Source organism: Phyllobates terribilis, unplaced genomic scaffold, assembly GCF_046119375.1.
Source record: "Phyllobates terribilis strain yellow unplaced genomic scaffold, ASM4611937v1 Scaffold_5__5_contigs__length_657084704, whole genome shotgun sequence".
In the NCBI taxonomy this organism is placed as follows: Eukaryota; Metazoa; Chordata; class Amphibia; order Anura; family Dendrobatidae; genus Phyllobates; species Phyllobates terribilis.
The window spans coordinates 590,714,225-590,732,070 of NW_027362765.1; the positions used below are offsets into that span (position 1 = coordinate 590,714,225).

General features: G+C 42.7%; 1 protein-coding gene across 1 annotated transcript in view; it reads right to left on the minus strand.

Annotated features, from left to right (window-relative positions):
* SH2D4B (SH2 domain containing 4B) overlaps positions 1-17,846 on the minus strand; it is a 393,818-nt gene that overhangs the window by 238,967 nt on the left and 137,005 nt on the right. The window contains exons 3-4 of the mRNA XM_073685972.1: positions 17,593-17,752; positions 9,248-9,395 (exon numbers count right to left, since the gene is read on the minus strand). Of these exons, the coding sequence (XP_073542073.1) occupies positions 9,248-9,395; positions 17,593-17,752 (308 nt within the window). The remainder of the gene's footprint in view (positions 1-9,247; positions 9,396-17,592; positions 17,753-17,846) is intronic.

Sequence of the window (17,846 nt, forward strand, 5' to 3'; positions counted from 1 at the left end):
GGGTGGGGAGAGCTAATGATTTGGGAGTGGGAGGTGGGGAGAGCAAGTGACAAATTGGGAGTGGGGGGAGCAAATGACAAATTGGGAGTGGGGGTGGGGAGTGCACATGATGAACTGGGAGTGGAGGGTGAGAAGAGCACATAATGAACTGGGAGTGGGGGGTGGGGAGAGCTAATGAATTGGGAGTGGGGGGTGGGGAGAGCAAATGACAAATTGGGAGTTGGGGGAGCAAATGACGAATTGGGAGTGGGGGGTGGTGAGAGCAAATGACAAATTGGGAGTGGGGGGTGAGGAGAGAAAATGACGAATTGGGAGTGGGGGGACAAAAGACGAATTGGGAGGTGGGGGGGTGGGGAGAAGAGATGACGAATTGGGAGTGGGGGGAAGCAAATGACGAATTGGGAGTAGGGGGTGGGGAGAGAAAATGACGAATTGGGAGTGGGGGTGGGGAGAGAAAATGACAAATTGGGAGTGGGGGACAAATGACGAATTGGGAATAGAGGGTTCGGAGAGGAGATGACGAATTGGGAGTTGGCGGAGTAAATGACGAATTGGGAGTGGTGGGTGGGGAGAGCAAATGACAAATTGGGAGTGGGAGGAGAGCAAATGATGAATTGGGAGTAGGGGGAGGGCAAATGATGAATTGGAGTGGGAGTGGGGAGAGTAAATGACGAATTTGGAGGGGGAGAGCAAATAACGAATGAGAGGTGGGGAGAGCATATTATGGAGGGGTGGGGAGAGCAAATAATGAATTGAGGGTGGCGGACGAGGAGAGCAAATGATGAATTGAAGGTGGGGATTGAGACCAAATGATAATGAATTGAGGGTGGGGGACAAAAAATGATGATGAATTAGGGGTGGGGGAGAGTAAATGATGATGAATTGAGGATGGGAGAGAGAGAGGACATGACAAAATAAATTGGGATGGAGGGGGGTACATAAATGTAATGATTCGGGGGAATGGGAGGTACAGGGTGGGCGGTGTTGAGGATGATGGAGTGTGACTGGTAATGAATTGGGGGAAAGAGTACAGATGCTAATTAATTTTTATATTTATTAGGTCGGGAAAGTGCTCCTTATAGTTAGTGGGGGCGCAGTGGTGGATTACAATTTATATTTGGAATGATGGGTTGCAAAATAACTAATTATGTATTAATGGTGGGTGCACGTCCATATTCAGCTGTGCAGTGTAGAAGTTGGGGAATGTGCTCTAGATAACTGTGTGTTATTTTATGCAGAGACGAGTCCTGACTGGAAGAAGTGATAGCGATCTGAGCTGGATGATGGAGAAAAGCGAAGATGAAGAACTTAAACTAGAGTCACTGGTGAGTCAATGTGTTATCTGTACACTGACACCATGTACTATAGACCTCATGTGTATAATGTCACTGGTGATCACTGTATTACCTGTACACTATATACAAAGCTCCTATGTATAATATCACTGGTGAGCACTGTATTACCTGTACGCCATAACCTATATACAGAGCTCCTGTTCAAAATGTCAATGATCACAGCATTACCTGTACACTGACACTATATACAGAGTTCCAATTTATAATGTCACTGGTGATCACTGTATTACCTGTAAACTGATACTATACACCGTATACTATGTACAGAGCTCCTGTGCATAATGGCACTTATGATAATATTAGTATTGTGTTTTTTTTATTAACGATCAGTATTGTAGTATTAGGTCACTATATGGTGGCAATATGTGGTCTGGTCATGGTGTGGAGGTATTTGTTCCTTGTATGTGGTATTATTTGGTCACTATAAGGTGGTAATATGTGATCTGGTCATGGTGTGGCGGTATTTGTTCCTTGTATGTGGTATTATTCAGTCACTATTTGGTGGTAATATGTGGTCTGGTCATGGTGTGGCGGTATTCCTTGTATGTGGTATTATTCGGTCACTATGTGGTGGTTATATGTGGTCTGGTCATGGTGTGACAGTGGCCACTGTTTATGATATTATTGGTCATTTTAAAAAATGTATGTGACACATTCCCTTGAAGAAAAATAAATAAAAATATACCTAAAAAGAGTATGGGATATTTTAAGAAATTTTTAACAGGTTAGAGTAGAGTAGGACCCAGCCAGAAGAGTTTACCTTGACGTGGTGGCGGCTTAAAAAATCTTTTGGCCAAAACAAAAGCTGATGGTTATGTATGTGATATGCTTTAATGGGAACTGTTAATGTGTGATTGGTGAGTACGTGGTGCAGAGGTGGAGTTTTTCCAAGAATGAGTGGTGGAACTGTGAAAGGTTCAAGGGGTGGAGGCGGAGCTGGGGTGGAGCCTGGGTGGAGTCTCAAGTAGGCCCAAAAATTTTGCCTGTATGGGGCCCTGAAATTCCTCGTTGCAGCCCTGTATATAAATATATATATATATATATATATATATATATAGTACAGCCCAAAATTTTGGACACACCTTCTCATTTAAAGATTTTTCTGTATTTTCATGATGACTGCTTTGCACACTCTTGGAGCATTCTCTTGATGATCTTCAAGAGGTAGTCACCGGAAATGGTCTTCCAACAATCTTGAAGGAGTTCCCAGAGATGCTTAGCACTTATTGGCCCTTTTGCCTTCACTCTGCGGTCCAGCTCACCCCAAACCATCTCGATTGGGTTCAGGTCTCTTGACTGTGGAGGCCAGGTCATCTGGTGTAGCACCCCATCACTCTACTTCTTGGTCAAATAGCCCTTACACAGCCTGGAGGTGTGTTTGGGGTCATTGTCCTGTTGAAAAATAAATGATGGTCCAACTAAACGCAAACCGGATGGAATAGCATGCTGCTGCAAGATGCTGTGGTAGCCATGCTGGTTCAGTATGCCTTCAATTTTGAATAAATCCCCAACAGTGTCACCAGCAAAGCACCCCCACATCATCACACCTCCTCCTCCATGCTTCACGGTGGGAACCAGGCATGTAGAGTCCATCCATTCACCTTTTCTGCGTCGCACAAAGACACGGTGGTTGGAACCAAAGATCTCAAATTTGGACTCATCAGACCAAAGCACAGATTTCCACTGGTCTAATGTCCATTCCTTGTGTTCTTTAGCTCAAACAAGTCTCTTCTGCTTGTTGCCTGTCCTTAGCAGTGGTTTCCTAGCAATTATTTTACCATGAAGGCCTGCTGCACGAAGTCTCCTCTTAACAGTTGTTGTAGAGATGTGTCTGCTGCTAGAACTCTGTGTGGCATTGACCTGGTCTCTAATCTGAGCTGCTGTTAACCTGCGATTTCTGAAGCTGGTGACTCTGATAAACTTATCCTCAGAAGCAGAGGTGACTCTTGGTCTGCCTTTCCGGAGGCGGTCCTCATGTAAGCCAGTTTCTTTGTAGCGCTTGATGGTTTTTGCAACTGCACTTGGGGACACTTTCAAAGTTTTCCCAATTTTTCGGACTGACTGACCTTCATTTCTTAAAGTAATGATGGCCACTCATTTTTCTTTACTTAGCTGCTTTTTTCTTGCCATAATACAAATTCTTACAGTCTATTCAGTCGGATTATCACCTGTGTATCCACCTGACTTCTGCACAACACAACTGATGGTCCCAACCCCATTTATAAGGCAAGAAATCCCACTTATTAAAGCTGACAGGGCACACCTGTGAAGTGAAAACCATTTCCAGTGACTACCTCTTGAAGCTCATCAAGAGAATGCCAAGAGTGTGCAAAGCAGTCATCAAAGCAAAAGGTGGCTACTTTGAAGAACCTAGAATATAAGACATATTTTCAGCTTTTTCACACTTTTTTGATAAGTATATAATACCATATGTGTTAATTCATAGTTTTGATGCCTTCAGTGTGAATGTACAATTTTCAAAGTCAAGAACATATAGAAAAATCTTTAAATGAGAAGGTGTGTCCAAACTTTTGGTCTGTACTGTATATATATAGAGATATATATATATATATATATATATATATATATATATATATATACTTCATTTATATACAGGGCTGCAATATATAGTAAAGAGGACATTAAAGGGGTTGTTTCCTTTCAGAAAATATTGGTCCCTTGCAGAAAATGTTGTACCTGCTGGTTTTAGCCCTTGCTCAATAACTAAAATGAATCATTCCAGACATTGTACCGAAGGAGAAAGAACTTTGATCAAGAAGTTGATCAGAGAGGGGAAAACATATAAAGACGTGCAGAAAATAATTGGCTGCTCAGCTAAAAAGATTTCTATTGCTTTAAAATGGCAAACAAAACCCGAAACATGTGATAGGAAAATAAATACTACCATCCACATACGGTAGTTCATAGAATCACAAGAATGACAAAGGAGCATCCAATGATCAGCTCCAGGGAGATCAAAGAAGATCTTCAGTTACCTGTGAGTCCTGTAACCATCAGAAGATGCCTACGTGAAGCCAAACTATTTGCAAGAAACACTTGTAAAGTACCATTGCTGAAAAAAAGATGTGTTGAAAAGGTTACAGTTTGCCAAATAACACATTGACTGGCCTAAAGAGAAGTGGAGCAACATTCTAAAGGCTGCAGATAGTTTGTGAGACACTGAATTCAAGCCACAGTGCCATGTGAAGACTGTAAAACATGGAGGAGCAATCATAATGGTTTGGGGATGTTTCTCATTCTATGGAGTTGGGCCCATTTATTACATACCAGGCCCCATGGACTAGTTTGAATAAATCAGAGTACTGGAAGAGATTGTGTTGCCTTATGCTGAAGAAGAAATATCCTTGAACTAGGTGTTTCAGCAGGATGACCCCAAACACACCAGCAATGGGACAATATACTAGTTCCAGACCAACAAGATTGAGGTTATGAAGTGGCCGCCCAATCTCCAGACCTCAATCCGATTGAGAATTTGTGGAGTAACATCAACAGTGCTGTTTTTGATACAAAACCTAAGAATGCAAAAGAACTGTGGAATGTAGTCCAGTCAGCTTGGGCTAGAACATCTGTTTGCCAGTGTCAGATGGTAGTTGACTCCATGCCACACAGATGTAAAGCAGTTATCAGAAAGAAAGGTTAGACAACTAAATATTAGTTCTGAGATTAACAGAAGAGTTAAGTCTGTAAATAAATTTAATTTTTATACTGTAAATATTCGAGTTTGTAAATGAAAATACAGACACGGCTATTTTTTTGAACTGCCCATTATTCCTTTTTCTTCATTTTCAGTTTAAAAATTTATATTTTGTTCAAGTTTTCATTTGCAATTGAATGTGCAGTGCTCCCAGTGCCTTTGTGTATGCGGAAATAAATGCTATTATGAGGATTGAGCTTTTTCTCAGTTCTTTTAAACACACTGCTATTATTTTACACATAACTGTAGCGGAACAACAGAAATTGTTGCTGAATGAGTCAGTATTAACTCAACTTTGCATACTTAGCTCATCAGAATAATAGAAATGCACTTTTGCAGCATGGCACATTTTTAAACTAATTTTAAGAGAAGCAAGAGGTTACATTAAACAAGGTCCTAGTAGGTAGGTAAGTCTCATTTCTGCTATTCATTTTTACTTTTTTGGCAACTTAGTTGAGCATTTTCTGTTTAAAAACATTATGACCTTGACAAGTTGTCATTCAAGGAGTATTTTCATCACAAAGCGAATCAGTCAGCAGGTGTTTGCTATGTATTCTGACAGAAGAATGAGATAGAGACAGAGATACTGATTCCAGCAATGTATCACTTAGTTTATTGGGTGCAGCAGTTGTGCTAGAATAACAGTTTTCTCTACTGCAAATCTAAGAGGGCTCAGAATACTGAGCCCTGTATAACCATAACCACACCACTGATTGGCAACTTTGTGAGTACAGTGTATAGTGACAGAAAGCTGCTAATCAGTGCTGGAGGCTTTGTTGGACTAGGAAGCACAAGGCCAGTTGTCCTCTAGTGAAAAACTCGTGACGATAAACCACTAATTGTATTGAAACAGCAAAACAGAGCCCAGTAAGTGACACATCGCAGTAATCAGGCTCTCCATTACTACATTAAGCTGCCCTCCGATTACATAGAAAGAATCTGATCAAATTCCCTTCATCTTAAAGATCATCTTTCAATAGATATTACATGTCCAACTACTAAATCATACCCACTCCTCACTGTCCCTGTTGTTACTTCAGTAGTTTCTTTCTTAATAAGGCATCACTGTAACTATACTCTCTATTGATTCTGGCAGGGTTCTGGGGAGCTCATGTGCTCAATACAATTTCATAATACAGTTGACATCATATTAATGCTGTAAAAATGTTCAGTGAAGTATCACATTAGTAGAGTTTGGAGATGTGCAATCAGACAATTTCACTGTCATGGGTGTGTTAAGTGTGACAGACAGTCGCTCTGGAGCTGGCTGTGGAAGGTCACTGCACTTTGCATTGCAGACACCTTCTTGATTTCCTCATCTCTGTAGTATAGGTATATCTTTCTTCCTTTAGGATCCAGCAGCGATCTCCACCTTCTGCTGCTGATTGACACACCCTTGCTGGGTAGTTTCTCTGTCTCATGTAGGCTTGGAGCACAAGCAGTCGGCTAGTTTCTTCTATGGTGCCCTTGGAGGACAGTTGGCGTTATCTCTCTGGTGTCTGCTCAAGATAAGTGTATTCTCTTTGTTTGTCTACCTTGTTGTTTTTAGTTTGTAGTGGGGCTTGACTAGTGCTCACCCCTCCCCCTCCCTATCTATGCGATAGGTGTGGAACCTATATAAGGAGGGTAGGCAGGGTGATATTAGATCTGCCTAAGGGTCTCCACTCCCCCTTTCCCTAGTGTTTGGGTTTCCTCCCCCTCTTCCCTTTGTATTGCATTTAGAATTTCCATCACCTTGTGTGACATTCACAGCGTGAGAGCAGGCACCTTAACAGGTATGAATTGTACTATTCTTACCAATATGGGGTACTTAAGTTGATAGAGGGAACATCAAACTAAATTCCAGTAAATCCCAAAGAGTGGTATACCCATTTACAGAGTAAAACTAACACCATACCGACAGGAGAAACAAAGTGAGAGATTAATTTGGAATTTTACAGTTTACCCTAGGATTTTATTTACTGTAGCACAAAATAAATTTGTAGAATAATTTTCTATTTAATCTCCTTTATGAGCGAAAGGATTTTGAAATCATATTGTCAAATATTATGTCATTATAATTACTAAAGTGAAACAAATAGTTTTCATTTGGTTGATAGTGAAGAAATAATTTGCATAAGTCTGGAAAGTAAATGCCTTTTAATGGACTTGACATTTTTTTAACTACACTTTCCCGACTTTAAATATGGTCCACTCATCATTTTAGGAGGGAGATTTGTGGAGTGTTAAATATTTTAGCATGGTTAAAGCACGCTTGTTAAGTGTTCTGCATATAATTCAAGACTTTGAATCGTTAATGAAGGCGTGAAGCTCTGGGAATTGTATTCAGTACATTACGGATTTTAGCAGACACAAAATGTAAAATACAGAAAAAATATTGATACAATTTTAGGCACGAAATTACCAGCACAGAAAATATGTATTATAGTAAACAATGTAACACTCGTTTTAAAATTTCATAGCCAATATAAAGTATTTATACAAATAAAATAATCTATTACATTTATAAGAGTTTTTCGAATTTCACAAGTCAGAGGATTGTTGGAGTAATATATGTGGATGTATAGGTCAAAATCCATAACTAACCCCTATAGCAGCGTCCCTCTGCCTCTCCTGCAGATAGTATACTCAGCATACTCTAAAAACACGAGCTATGCTTTAATGAAGAAGCCAATGTGCACCTTTAAACATTTCTCCAACATATATTTATGAAACTTATAGAATCTTTTACTTACACTCAAACCCATTCCGTCAGGACATTTTTACTTTTTTGAGAGTCCCAGATGCTTGACTCTCAATAATGTGACCATTTTGACGTGTCTGATTGATGAAGAAGATGGTATGTTAAGGAAGGCTAAATGTAGGGTCAGACTAACACATCCGACTAGCACGCAAAAGGATCCCTAACCGTAAAAACCAAACAGGAGATGGCCCTACGTAAAGTAGATTTGGAGCTTATTAATTTCTGCTAGAAGAAATTTAAAAAAATTTTTTTATTAACTAATAACCTGAATCACTCAGCGTCTATTCTGGTGGGTCCAAGATACTGCAGCCTAACAGGTATATCTAATGGGTATAGCTATTTATATAGCCTACCAATACAAGTGAAACACAACAAAGATACTCTCTCTTCATTAAGGAGAAGCTGTCACCAGTTTTTCATGTATGAACCAATACCACCACCTTCCTCAGTGCCTGTGCTGCATTCCAGAATGTTGTATATTATGTCCTGACTCCCCTGTATATCCCCCCAAAAAACCTTTTGAAGTGCTTCAGCGAGGAATGCAAATTCGGACGGTCCGATCTGATGGGTGTCATTGTAGTGGCGCCTGTCCCTCTTCTCCCCGCTAAACGATTGATGTGGATGATGTGTCCTGCGTCATGCATATTGCTGAACGAAATCGTATGCCTGCGCAGCGACATCGCCGGCTTGAGCAGGCGTGCTTTGCTTTGTCCTACTGAGGACAGAGCCTAAAACCTAACGCTGAGGAAGGTACTGGTATTGGTTCATACATGAAAAAAATAGTGACAGGTTCCCTTTAAGGATGATTGGCTAGAGTAGAAAAGATAGTTAGGCACAAATTGATAACTTTTTAAACTGCTACTTTTTGGTTTTTGTTTTAATGTGATATTACTTTCACAGAGGAAAGAATTACAATGTCTAACCATTCGACTTTTTAAAGGGTTTTTAACATTTTTTCTATTGCATTTGCAGAAATAATTACTGCAAAATGTTGACATCCATCATTTTAATTAAGAATTTACGTTCTACTCCGTTGCTTATGAACAGTTGTATACACGGAACAAATTAGTTCTTATTTTAGAGAGTGTTAAATCCAGAATTTTACTTCCATCCCAGCATGCCACAGTGTGGAGCATTGATTGGTCAGTGTTCTTGAGCTGGGACAATATCCTTTGGATGCAATTTACTAAAGGTCAAGTAATAGCTCAAATATAATAAGTTACTTTTGCCATTTTTATACCGCTTAGCACATGACTCATTCATATCCATAGACAGTGTATTTAGCATTCAATTGCTTGTATATAGAATAGTTTGGATTTACATAATAATGTATAAATGAGCCAAGTAAAATAAAATAAATTTTGTAAAGATCAAGTAAGAATTAAATGAGACTGTATTTAAAAGTCAATGGCAAAGCATAGAGATTATGCCTACCTTTAATTCCTCCTGAAACTTTTTTTCAAGTAGTTTTGCTGCTTTCCGATCCTCAATCTCAACTTTCCATTTTTCAGCAACTATTCTTGCTTTTTCTTTGGCCATGGCGTCACGAAACTTTTTTTCAATTTCTGCCTCTTTCTGCTTCCTTTGTAAAAGTAAATTATTGTTAAACACATCAATAGAACTAGTCTAAATGTCTAGTGAGCAAACATATGAACATACGGTCTTGCCATTTTTTGCTCCAGCTCCATTTGCTCAATGAGCTTTGAAACAGGTAACTATAGGAGATGCAAAAGTAAGAGTCACCCCTGGACACTAGTGCCCAAGGGGGCCCAATGGCTGTTGAGTCTCATTAGAATACACTAATATTGTGAATGGCATATGTTTGATGGTGGGGAAAGTTGGACAAACTCTATTGGTGGACAAGGAGTTTTATAATTTACCACACATCATCAGCTCCTGATATTCAGGATGCTAGCTGTTTCATGCATAATGATCATTCATTAAATTGGGGTTCATGAAATTTAAGCCGCACCTCTAATCAAAAATCACTTTTGGGGCATCTCATAGCATACAGTAGCAGGCTACTAGGTGCCGACCTACTAAACTTGGAAACCCACTTGGCGTAGGCTTGTCCTATTAAAATCTGATTGGTACACTATGTGTTTGTGTACATTTTTTTGTTATGCATCAAAAGTATTGGCTAAATTTGATTTAAAGAAGCACTCTGTCACGGGTGACAGACAGTCGCCCTGCAATGGTTTGCAGGAGATCTACACATTTGGCAATGCAGACAGCTGCCTAGATAGGAGGCTGTGTTTAGGACCCAGCAACTACCTCCCTTTAGTCTGGGTGTATATATACCTAGTGTGTCTAGGTGGGCGTCGTCGGTTATACTCATTTCTACTTGGAACTTGGCTGAAGCAGCATCACGTCCTCTCTGGACTCTTAGCCCGTGTGCCCTGTTGGAGTTCTTCTAAAGCTGAGTTGTTCCCCTGTGTTGTCTTCCCCTTTTGTCTTTAGAGTGATAGCGGAGGTTGACTAGTGCTCATCTCCTTCCTCCCGCAGCTATAGCCTTACACCAGGGATAGTAGGGCGAGGCACGTGATCGGCGACAGCTGCGGAGGCTGTATAGGGACGTTAGGGGGTGACAGGGTGAAGCTAGTCCAGATTAGGAGGTCACCTCTTCGCCCTTTCCCCAGTGTCTGGGCTCCCTTTCCCTTTCCCCTCTGTGTTGCTCTCACACCTGGCGTGACACACTCCCATGAAAGTTTTCATCCTTGTAATATATTGCAATCACATTATATAGCACTTTGTAATTACAATTGCTCATTTTACCTTTCTACCCAGTAAATTCTGCTTTTTTCTCTGCTCTATGTAGAAACAGGAAGTCTCTTGTCCCTGCATTTAATATTCCCCTCTTCAGCTCTTGACCCAGCTCCTCCCTCCTGCCAGGGACTATTGCAGTGACATATGACTCATACAGGCAAAATTGACCTCCTGTTTCTACATAGAGCTTAGAAGGATTCAGCTAGTCAGTTTTGTCATGTGATGTCATAAACCTAATGGAAAAGGGAAGAATTAGCTGGGTAAAAAGGCAAAGTGAGCAATTGTAAGTACACAGTGCTGTATAATATGATGACTGCAATATATTAAGAGGATAAAAACTTTGATGGGAGTGCTGCTTTAAAAACAACATTATTCATATAGAAACATGGTATGTACTAGGCATTCATTTATAGACCCATCATAAAATTATATTTACCTTAGCATAAGAAGCAACACTTAGTGCATTGCAAGCAAGTGTACTTTAATCTCTCATTAAACAGTGTTTAAAGTGAATCTATCATCAGGTTTCTGCTACCCTATCTGAGAGCAGCATGATGTAGGGGCAGAAATCCTGATTCCTGTGATATATAACTTAGTAGGCAGCTTGCTGCAATTTTGATAACATCACTGTTTCGTTTTCTGCATATTTACTAGTTCTTTGAATGCTAAACTTTGCAAACCCCATCCCCATTACTGTCTGGCAGCTTTCTGAGTATGCTGTGCATAAGCAGAAAGCTACTGATCAGTGGCGGAGGCAGGGTAATACAGAGCTCATGAATATGGAAAACTATATGGCTGCAGGTTAATTAGTTATCCAGTGATAAATTCCTGCTGATAAATAGTGATGTTATCTAAACTACAGCAAGCAGCCCAGTAAATCACACATTGCTGGAATCAGAGACTCTGTCTCTACATCATACTGCTCTCAGATTAGGCAGCAAAAGCTTTCTAGTTCATTAGATAGAGTTTCACTCAAACCATAATCGACCAATTGAATGAGAAGTATCAGCGCACAGCAATTCTGAACTTCATTCCAGGACAAGATTCCTATCTTCTACTATTTAACTTCTCTTTTACAGTCAATTTCAATGACACAGCTACGTCTCTTTCATTATTTATAATTTGAAGACAATGAACATGCCTTTTATAAAGGGTACTTTGTAGAGGATATGAGGACCCATGAAGACAAAGGTCCAGCTTTGGTTTTATTAAATGGAAAGAGGGAACCTACATACGTTGCTCCTTATTCCCATAAAGCCTGCAATGTTAGCAAACAAGAAGTGAAAACAATGTAATATTAGCCAGAGAAGTCTTGCACCAACCATCTCTGCTACAAAAGGAATGATAAGCAGGTGTGTGAATAAGAATTAAACACTCTTAAAGGGGTTGTCTGAGGATATAACACTGATGATCTATCCATAGGATGGATCATTAATACCGCATCAGTAAGTGTTTTACAGCCAAACTGTTACGCGTCTGGGTGGTGGAACCTCTGTGCTTTGGTGCAAGGAGGGACCAGAGGGGCGTAACTAAGTGCCTACTCGGACGGACCCAGGTCACAAGGCGGCTTAGTCGACTCCGTGACCCAGGGAGGAACCGGGCAGGTGAACCAGGTGCCACTTTGGGATCGACCTTGTGTGAGAGCAGGTGACTCCCACGGGGTAGATGACAGGAGCTTCTCTTTTACGGGTGAGCGCAGAGATAGGAGCAGTCCGGGAGGAGAAATGAGGAATAAAGAGGCGGTAATAGTTTGCGAAACCCAGGAATCATTGAATCGCCTTCAACCCCTCCGGTCGGGGCCACTTTAAGATGGCAGATACCTTCTCAGGATCTATCCGCAGACCAGGCTCAGAGATAATATAACCCAGGAACGGCATAGAGGTCTGCTCAAAGAGGCATTTCTTGTATTTAGCGTACAGGCGATTCTTCCGAAGCCTCAGCAGAACATGACGAACATCCCTCTGGTGTGAGAGCAGATCCGGAGAGAAAACCAAGATATCGTCCAAGTACACCACCACGCAAAAATACAGGAGATCTCAGAAGATGTCGTTAACCAGCTCCTGGAAGATGGCTGGAGCATTACAGAGACCAAAGGGCATCACGCGGTATTCGTAGTGACTGTCCCGGGTGTTAAATGCCGTCTTCCACTCGTCTCCCTAGCGAATCGGGACCAGATTGTACGCCCCACGAAGATCGAGCTTGGTGAAGATCTTCGCGCCTTTAAGGCGGTCAAACAGCTCCAAGATGAGAGGCAGGGGGTACTTATTTTTGATGGTAATCTGGTTTAGGCCCCTGTAGTGGATACAAGGACGTAGAGAGCCGTCTTTCTTCTTGACGAAGAAGAATCCTGCTCCAGCCAGGGAGGTGGATTTCTTGATAAAGCCCGTAGCAAGATTCTCCTCTATGTACTCAGACATGGAACGGGTCTCGGCCAGCGATAAGGGGTAGATTTGCCCACGGGGTGGTGAAGCACCAGGTACCAGGTCAATGGGGCAATCGTACGGCCTATGAGGTGGTAGTGTCTCCGCTTCCTTTTTGTCAAAGACGTCCCCATAGGACCAGTAGGGTGCCAGCAGGCCAGGAAGATTAGCTGGAGTAGAAGGGGGTCAAGCAGGACGCACCGGAACCAGACAGGACTCATGGCATTCCTGACCCCAACGGAGCACTTCATCAGATCTCCAATTCAGGATGGGCTCATGTTGTTGTAACCAGGGTAGATCAAGCAAGAGGGAGTGAGAGAGACCAGACAGCACATAAAAGGAGATCTTCTCTGAGTGCAGCATTCCCACCTGAAGGGTTACAGGCTCAGTGACAAGCAAGATGGTTTCCGGAAGAAGCTTCCCATCCACAGAGGCAACCGCCAATGGTTCAGCCAGATGTATGGTAGGAATCTGATAACGCTCCACAACGACCTGATGAATAAGGTTCCCAGCGGCTCTGGAATCCAGATGGGCAGTCTTGAAGAAGCGGGTCTCTCCACTGGAAATGGAAACAAACAGAGTCAAGGACGGAGAGGATTTACTCTTGCCTAGGACGTCCTCTCCGAGCGGTCCTAGACACTGGAGTTTCCCGGCCTCACCGGGCAGAAACGGATCAGATGCTCTATACTGCCACAGTAGAAGCAACTTCCCTCGGCGCGGCGTGTCTCCAGGCGAGACTTGACCATCTTGGTTTGGTCAATTTGCATAGGCTCTGACGAACATGTCCAGGGGATTGCTGATTGTGAGACTGGCCTTTGGAAGGTTGGAGCAAGAAGCAGAAATCTTCTCTCCCGGGTCGTCTCCTTAGCACGTTCCAGAAAACGGATGTCAATCCGGGTAGCTAATGACACCAGGTCTTCCAGGGTGGAAGGTATGTCACGACCGGCTAGCTCGTCCTTGATCCGTCTGGAAAGGCCCTCCCAAAAGGTGGACACCAGTGCCTCATTATTCCAAGCCAGTTCAGATGCGAGAGTGCGGAAACGCATGGCATAGCGTCCCACAGAGAGAGTCCCTTGACGGAGTCGAAGAAGTGAGGAGTCAGTAGAGGATATTCATCCAGGTTCATCGAACACCTTCCGGAAAGCCACGAGGAAGGACTGGAGATCGAACACCAGAGTATCCCCTCTCTCCCACAGAGGGTTAAGCCACGCTAACGCCTCTCTGTTGAGGTGAGACATTATGAATGCCATCTTGACCCCCTTCGGAGATGAACTGGTGTGCCAGGAGTTCAAAGTGCAGCGTGCACTGGTTTATGAAGCCCCGACATAGGACAGGGTCACCATCGAAACTTGAAGGCGCAGAAAGCCGGGGTCCAAAACCGGGTGTCACAGCGCCACTGGGTTGAGGTGTAGCCGGGGCGGGTGCCGCTCGGCTAGGGACGGACACAGTCGGGGTGGACAGCGTGTCCAGGCGGGAGTTGACTGTCCGCAGATAGGACAGGATAGTTTCCTGTTGGGATCCCTGACGAGAGACGTCCTGGTACAGGTCAGAGAGCGAAGGAGCCTGGGAGCCTCGGGATTCCATGGCCTATGCAAACTATTATGGGTCCGGGTGGTGGAACCTCTGTGCTTTGGTGCAAGGAGGGACCAGATGGGTATAACTAAGTGCCAACTTGGACCGACCCAGGTCACACGGCGGCTTAGTCGATCCATCAACCAGGGAGGGACCGGGCAGGTGAACCAGGTGCCACTCTGCGACCAACCTTGTGTGAGAGCAGGTGACTCCCATGGGTCAGATGACAGGAGCTGACCGGTACTGCGGATGAGCATGGCAGGAAGGCTGGTGGGTGATCCAGGTAGATAAGCAGGCAGGTATGGCAGACAGCCAGACAGGTGCTCTGGGTAGGCAAGCTGGCAGGTACGGCGAATAGCCAGACAGGTGCTCCGGGTAGGCAAGCAGGTGACCACGGCTGGTAACCCGGCAGATGCTCCGGGTAGGCAGACAGGCAGACACAGCTGATAGACTGACTGGCGGGCACGGCTGATAGACTGGCTGGTGGGCACAGCTGATAGACAGGCTGACGGGCACGGCTGACAGGCAGGCTGACGGGCACAGGGACATGAGGGCTGAGGAAAGTGTTAGCACACAAAACAACAACCTTGCACAGGCACCTCCATTTTGGAGGAGGTGCCTTATAAAAGGGAAGTCCTCTGGCCATTGGCTGGGGACTCTTTAGGACGGCGCACGCAGCCCCTTTAAGAGGGAGCGCGCGCGCCCTAAGCACAGTGCCCAGGAAGCTGTGCGCGGTGCGCACCACAGCAACAGCAGGGGAGAAGGAAGACGCCGGACCGGGACAGCGCAGTGAGGGGAACGTCATCTCTGCCCGACAGGAGGCAGGGACGCCGATGCTACAAAACCACATACACACATATCTGCTATCTCAGTTCCACCAGTGGCAGGATGAAAACATTAAATGGAGCTTTTCTCTATGTGTAATGAACACTGCCAAGAACTGAAGATTTAAAAAGGAAAGACATAAAATCAACAAACACCTGTGCACTTGACCTGATCACATCCCAAACCTCACCACAGTCTTCATCCAAACCCTAACCCATCTGTTCAACCTATCACTAATAACTAATGTCTTCTCCTCATTTTTTAGACATGCCTCGATCACACCCATCCTTAAAAAGCTCTCCCTTTACCCATCCTATGTGTCTAGCTATCACCCTGTATCACTTCTCCCCTATGCCTCAAAACTACCGGAACAGCATGTCCATCTTGAACTGTCCTCCCACCTCTCCTCCTACTGCCTCTTTGACAGCTTACAATCTGGCTTCTGACCGCATAATTTGACCGAATCTGCCCTTACTAAAGTCACCAATGACCTATTAATCGTCAAAGACAATCAACAATACTCTGTCCTCCTCAACCTGTTCTCTGCCTTCGACACAGTGGACCATTCCCTCTTACTACAGGTTCTCTCATCTCTTGGCATCACAGACTTGGCCCTATCTTGGATCTTTTCATACCAATCAGACTGGACATTCAGAATCTCCCACTCCCACAATGTCTGTCTGCTATTTCATCCTTGCTAAAGGTCCTAAAACTTGACATGGACAAAACAAAATTTATCATCTCTCCCCATCTCACTCAACCCCACCCAACAGACCTATCCATTAAAGTCAATTGCTGCTCACTCTCCACAGTCCTGCAAGCTCGCTGCCTCATGGTAACCTTTGATTCTGCGCTCTCCTTCAAGTCACATATCCAAACTCTTTCCACTTCACTCCAATTAAAAAATATTTCCTGGATCTGTACATTCCTTAACTAAGAATCTACAAAAACACTAGTGAATTTCCTCATCATCTCCCGCCATAGCCTCCCTTCTAACACTCTCGCACACTGATGAGGCTTGCATATGGCTCCGGTCACACAGATTTATGTTGTGCACAGTATATGGCTTACAGCCTATTAGTGACGCCCATAATTTTAAAACAGATGGGCGCCCCCAAACTATATAAGTGCACCCAAGAGGGACATAACCTTATTTACCCTGTGAACACTTATGGTGTCCAGCTAAAAATAGATAAATCTGCAAAATGATGAAAAAAGATAAAAATAAATAAATAGGTAACCGTCATCAAGGGTCCTGATTAATTGCAAATTCCTAAACGAATTAAATAAAAAATGTAACTGTAATTAAAACAAACAAAAAAACGAAGGCTGCTTTTTTGGCATGTTGTTTGTTGATTTTATGTCCTTTGTTTAGCATTTTTTATTCAAGTAAATTTTTGTAATCTAATTCGTTTAATTTAATTAATTTTATTTAGCTTTATTTGATTTAATTAGTTTAAGTAATGAGGACCCTTGACTAGGGTTGGGGCTTGTGCATTTTGGGCAAAAAAAATATTTATCAATACCTCCTTTATTTATTTCCATCTTTTTTCATCATTTTGCATATTTATATATCTAGGCCCCACAAGTTGTGGCTGGGTAAACAGCGTTTTATATTTGTGGGGTGCACTTATATAATGCTGGGCAGGCCATCTGATCTAATACTATGGGCATTATTAATAGACTGTAAGCCAAAGACAAATACAAGCTTTATCTATGTGCATTTATAATACTATTCAACCACCTCCTCCATTAATGGTAGTTTATTAGTATTTTGCACACGTGCTGCCGACACCTTTATCAATGGGGTCATCTTTATCCATTTGAATTGTGACTTATTGTAAGACCATTTTTTTGATTTATTGTTTCAACTTCAAATATAAGGGTATGTCATGGTATATGGCTAAGCCAACACAAGTAGTTTCTGACCAGATCACAAGGGCTTGTATCTCAACTCCACAGTTAATGGAGTGGAGACCAACAATTAATTTCATCAGCTATAAAGTTCGGTCTCTTTTATTAATAGTAAGTCGAGATATACATGAGAAAGTCCTGATGGTACCAGTCATTGTACAGCAAGGTAAACGAACTTTGGATTTGCGTTTGGTAGAAATTGTAACCATATAATTGTATGAAAGAAAAACAAATGTCCTATCTGTGTATAATAAATTCTTGATACTTTCAGTATTTTCTCACCATTGTTCCTCTGCTTCCTTCTGAGCTTGATATCTGGCTCTTTCTGCCATGAGTTCCTCGCATATTTGCTCGTATGGTTTATCTCCCTGGGCTTCTCCCAGAATCCAAACCCATACTTCTCCATCAGCACCTTTCATCCACTCAATATGTTTTGAATTGTCTATAAAAAAAATACATACTGTATAAAAAATATATATTTCTGTGTAACTGCACTAGACATGGGTGAAACATCTATTACTTCATTTCCTTGCTAG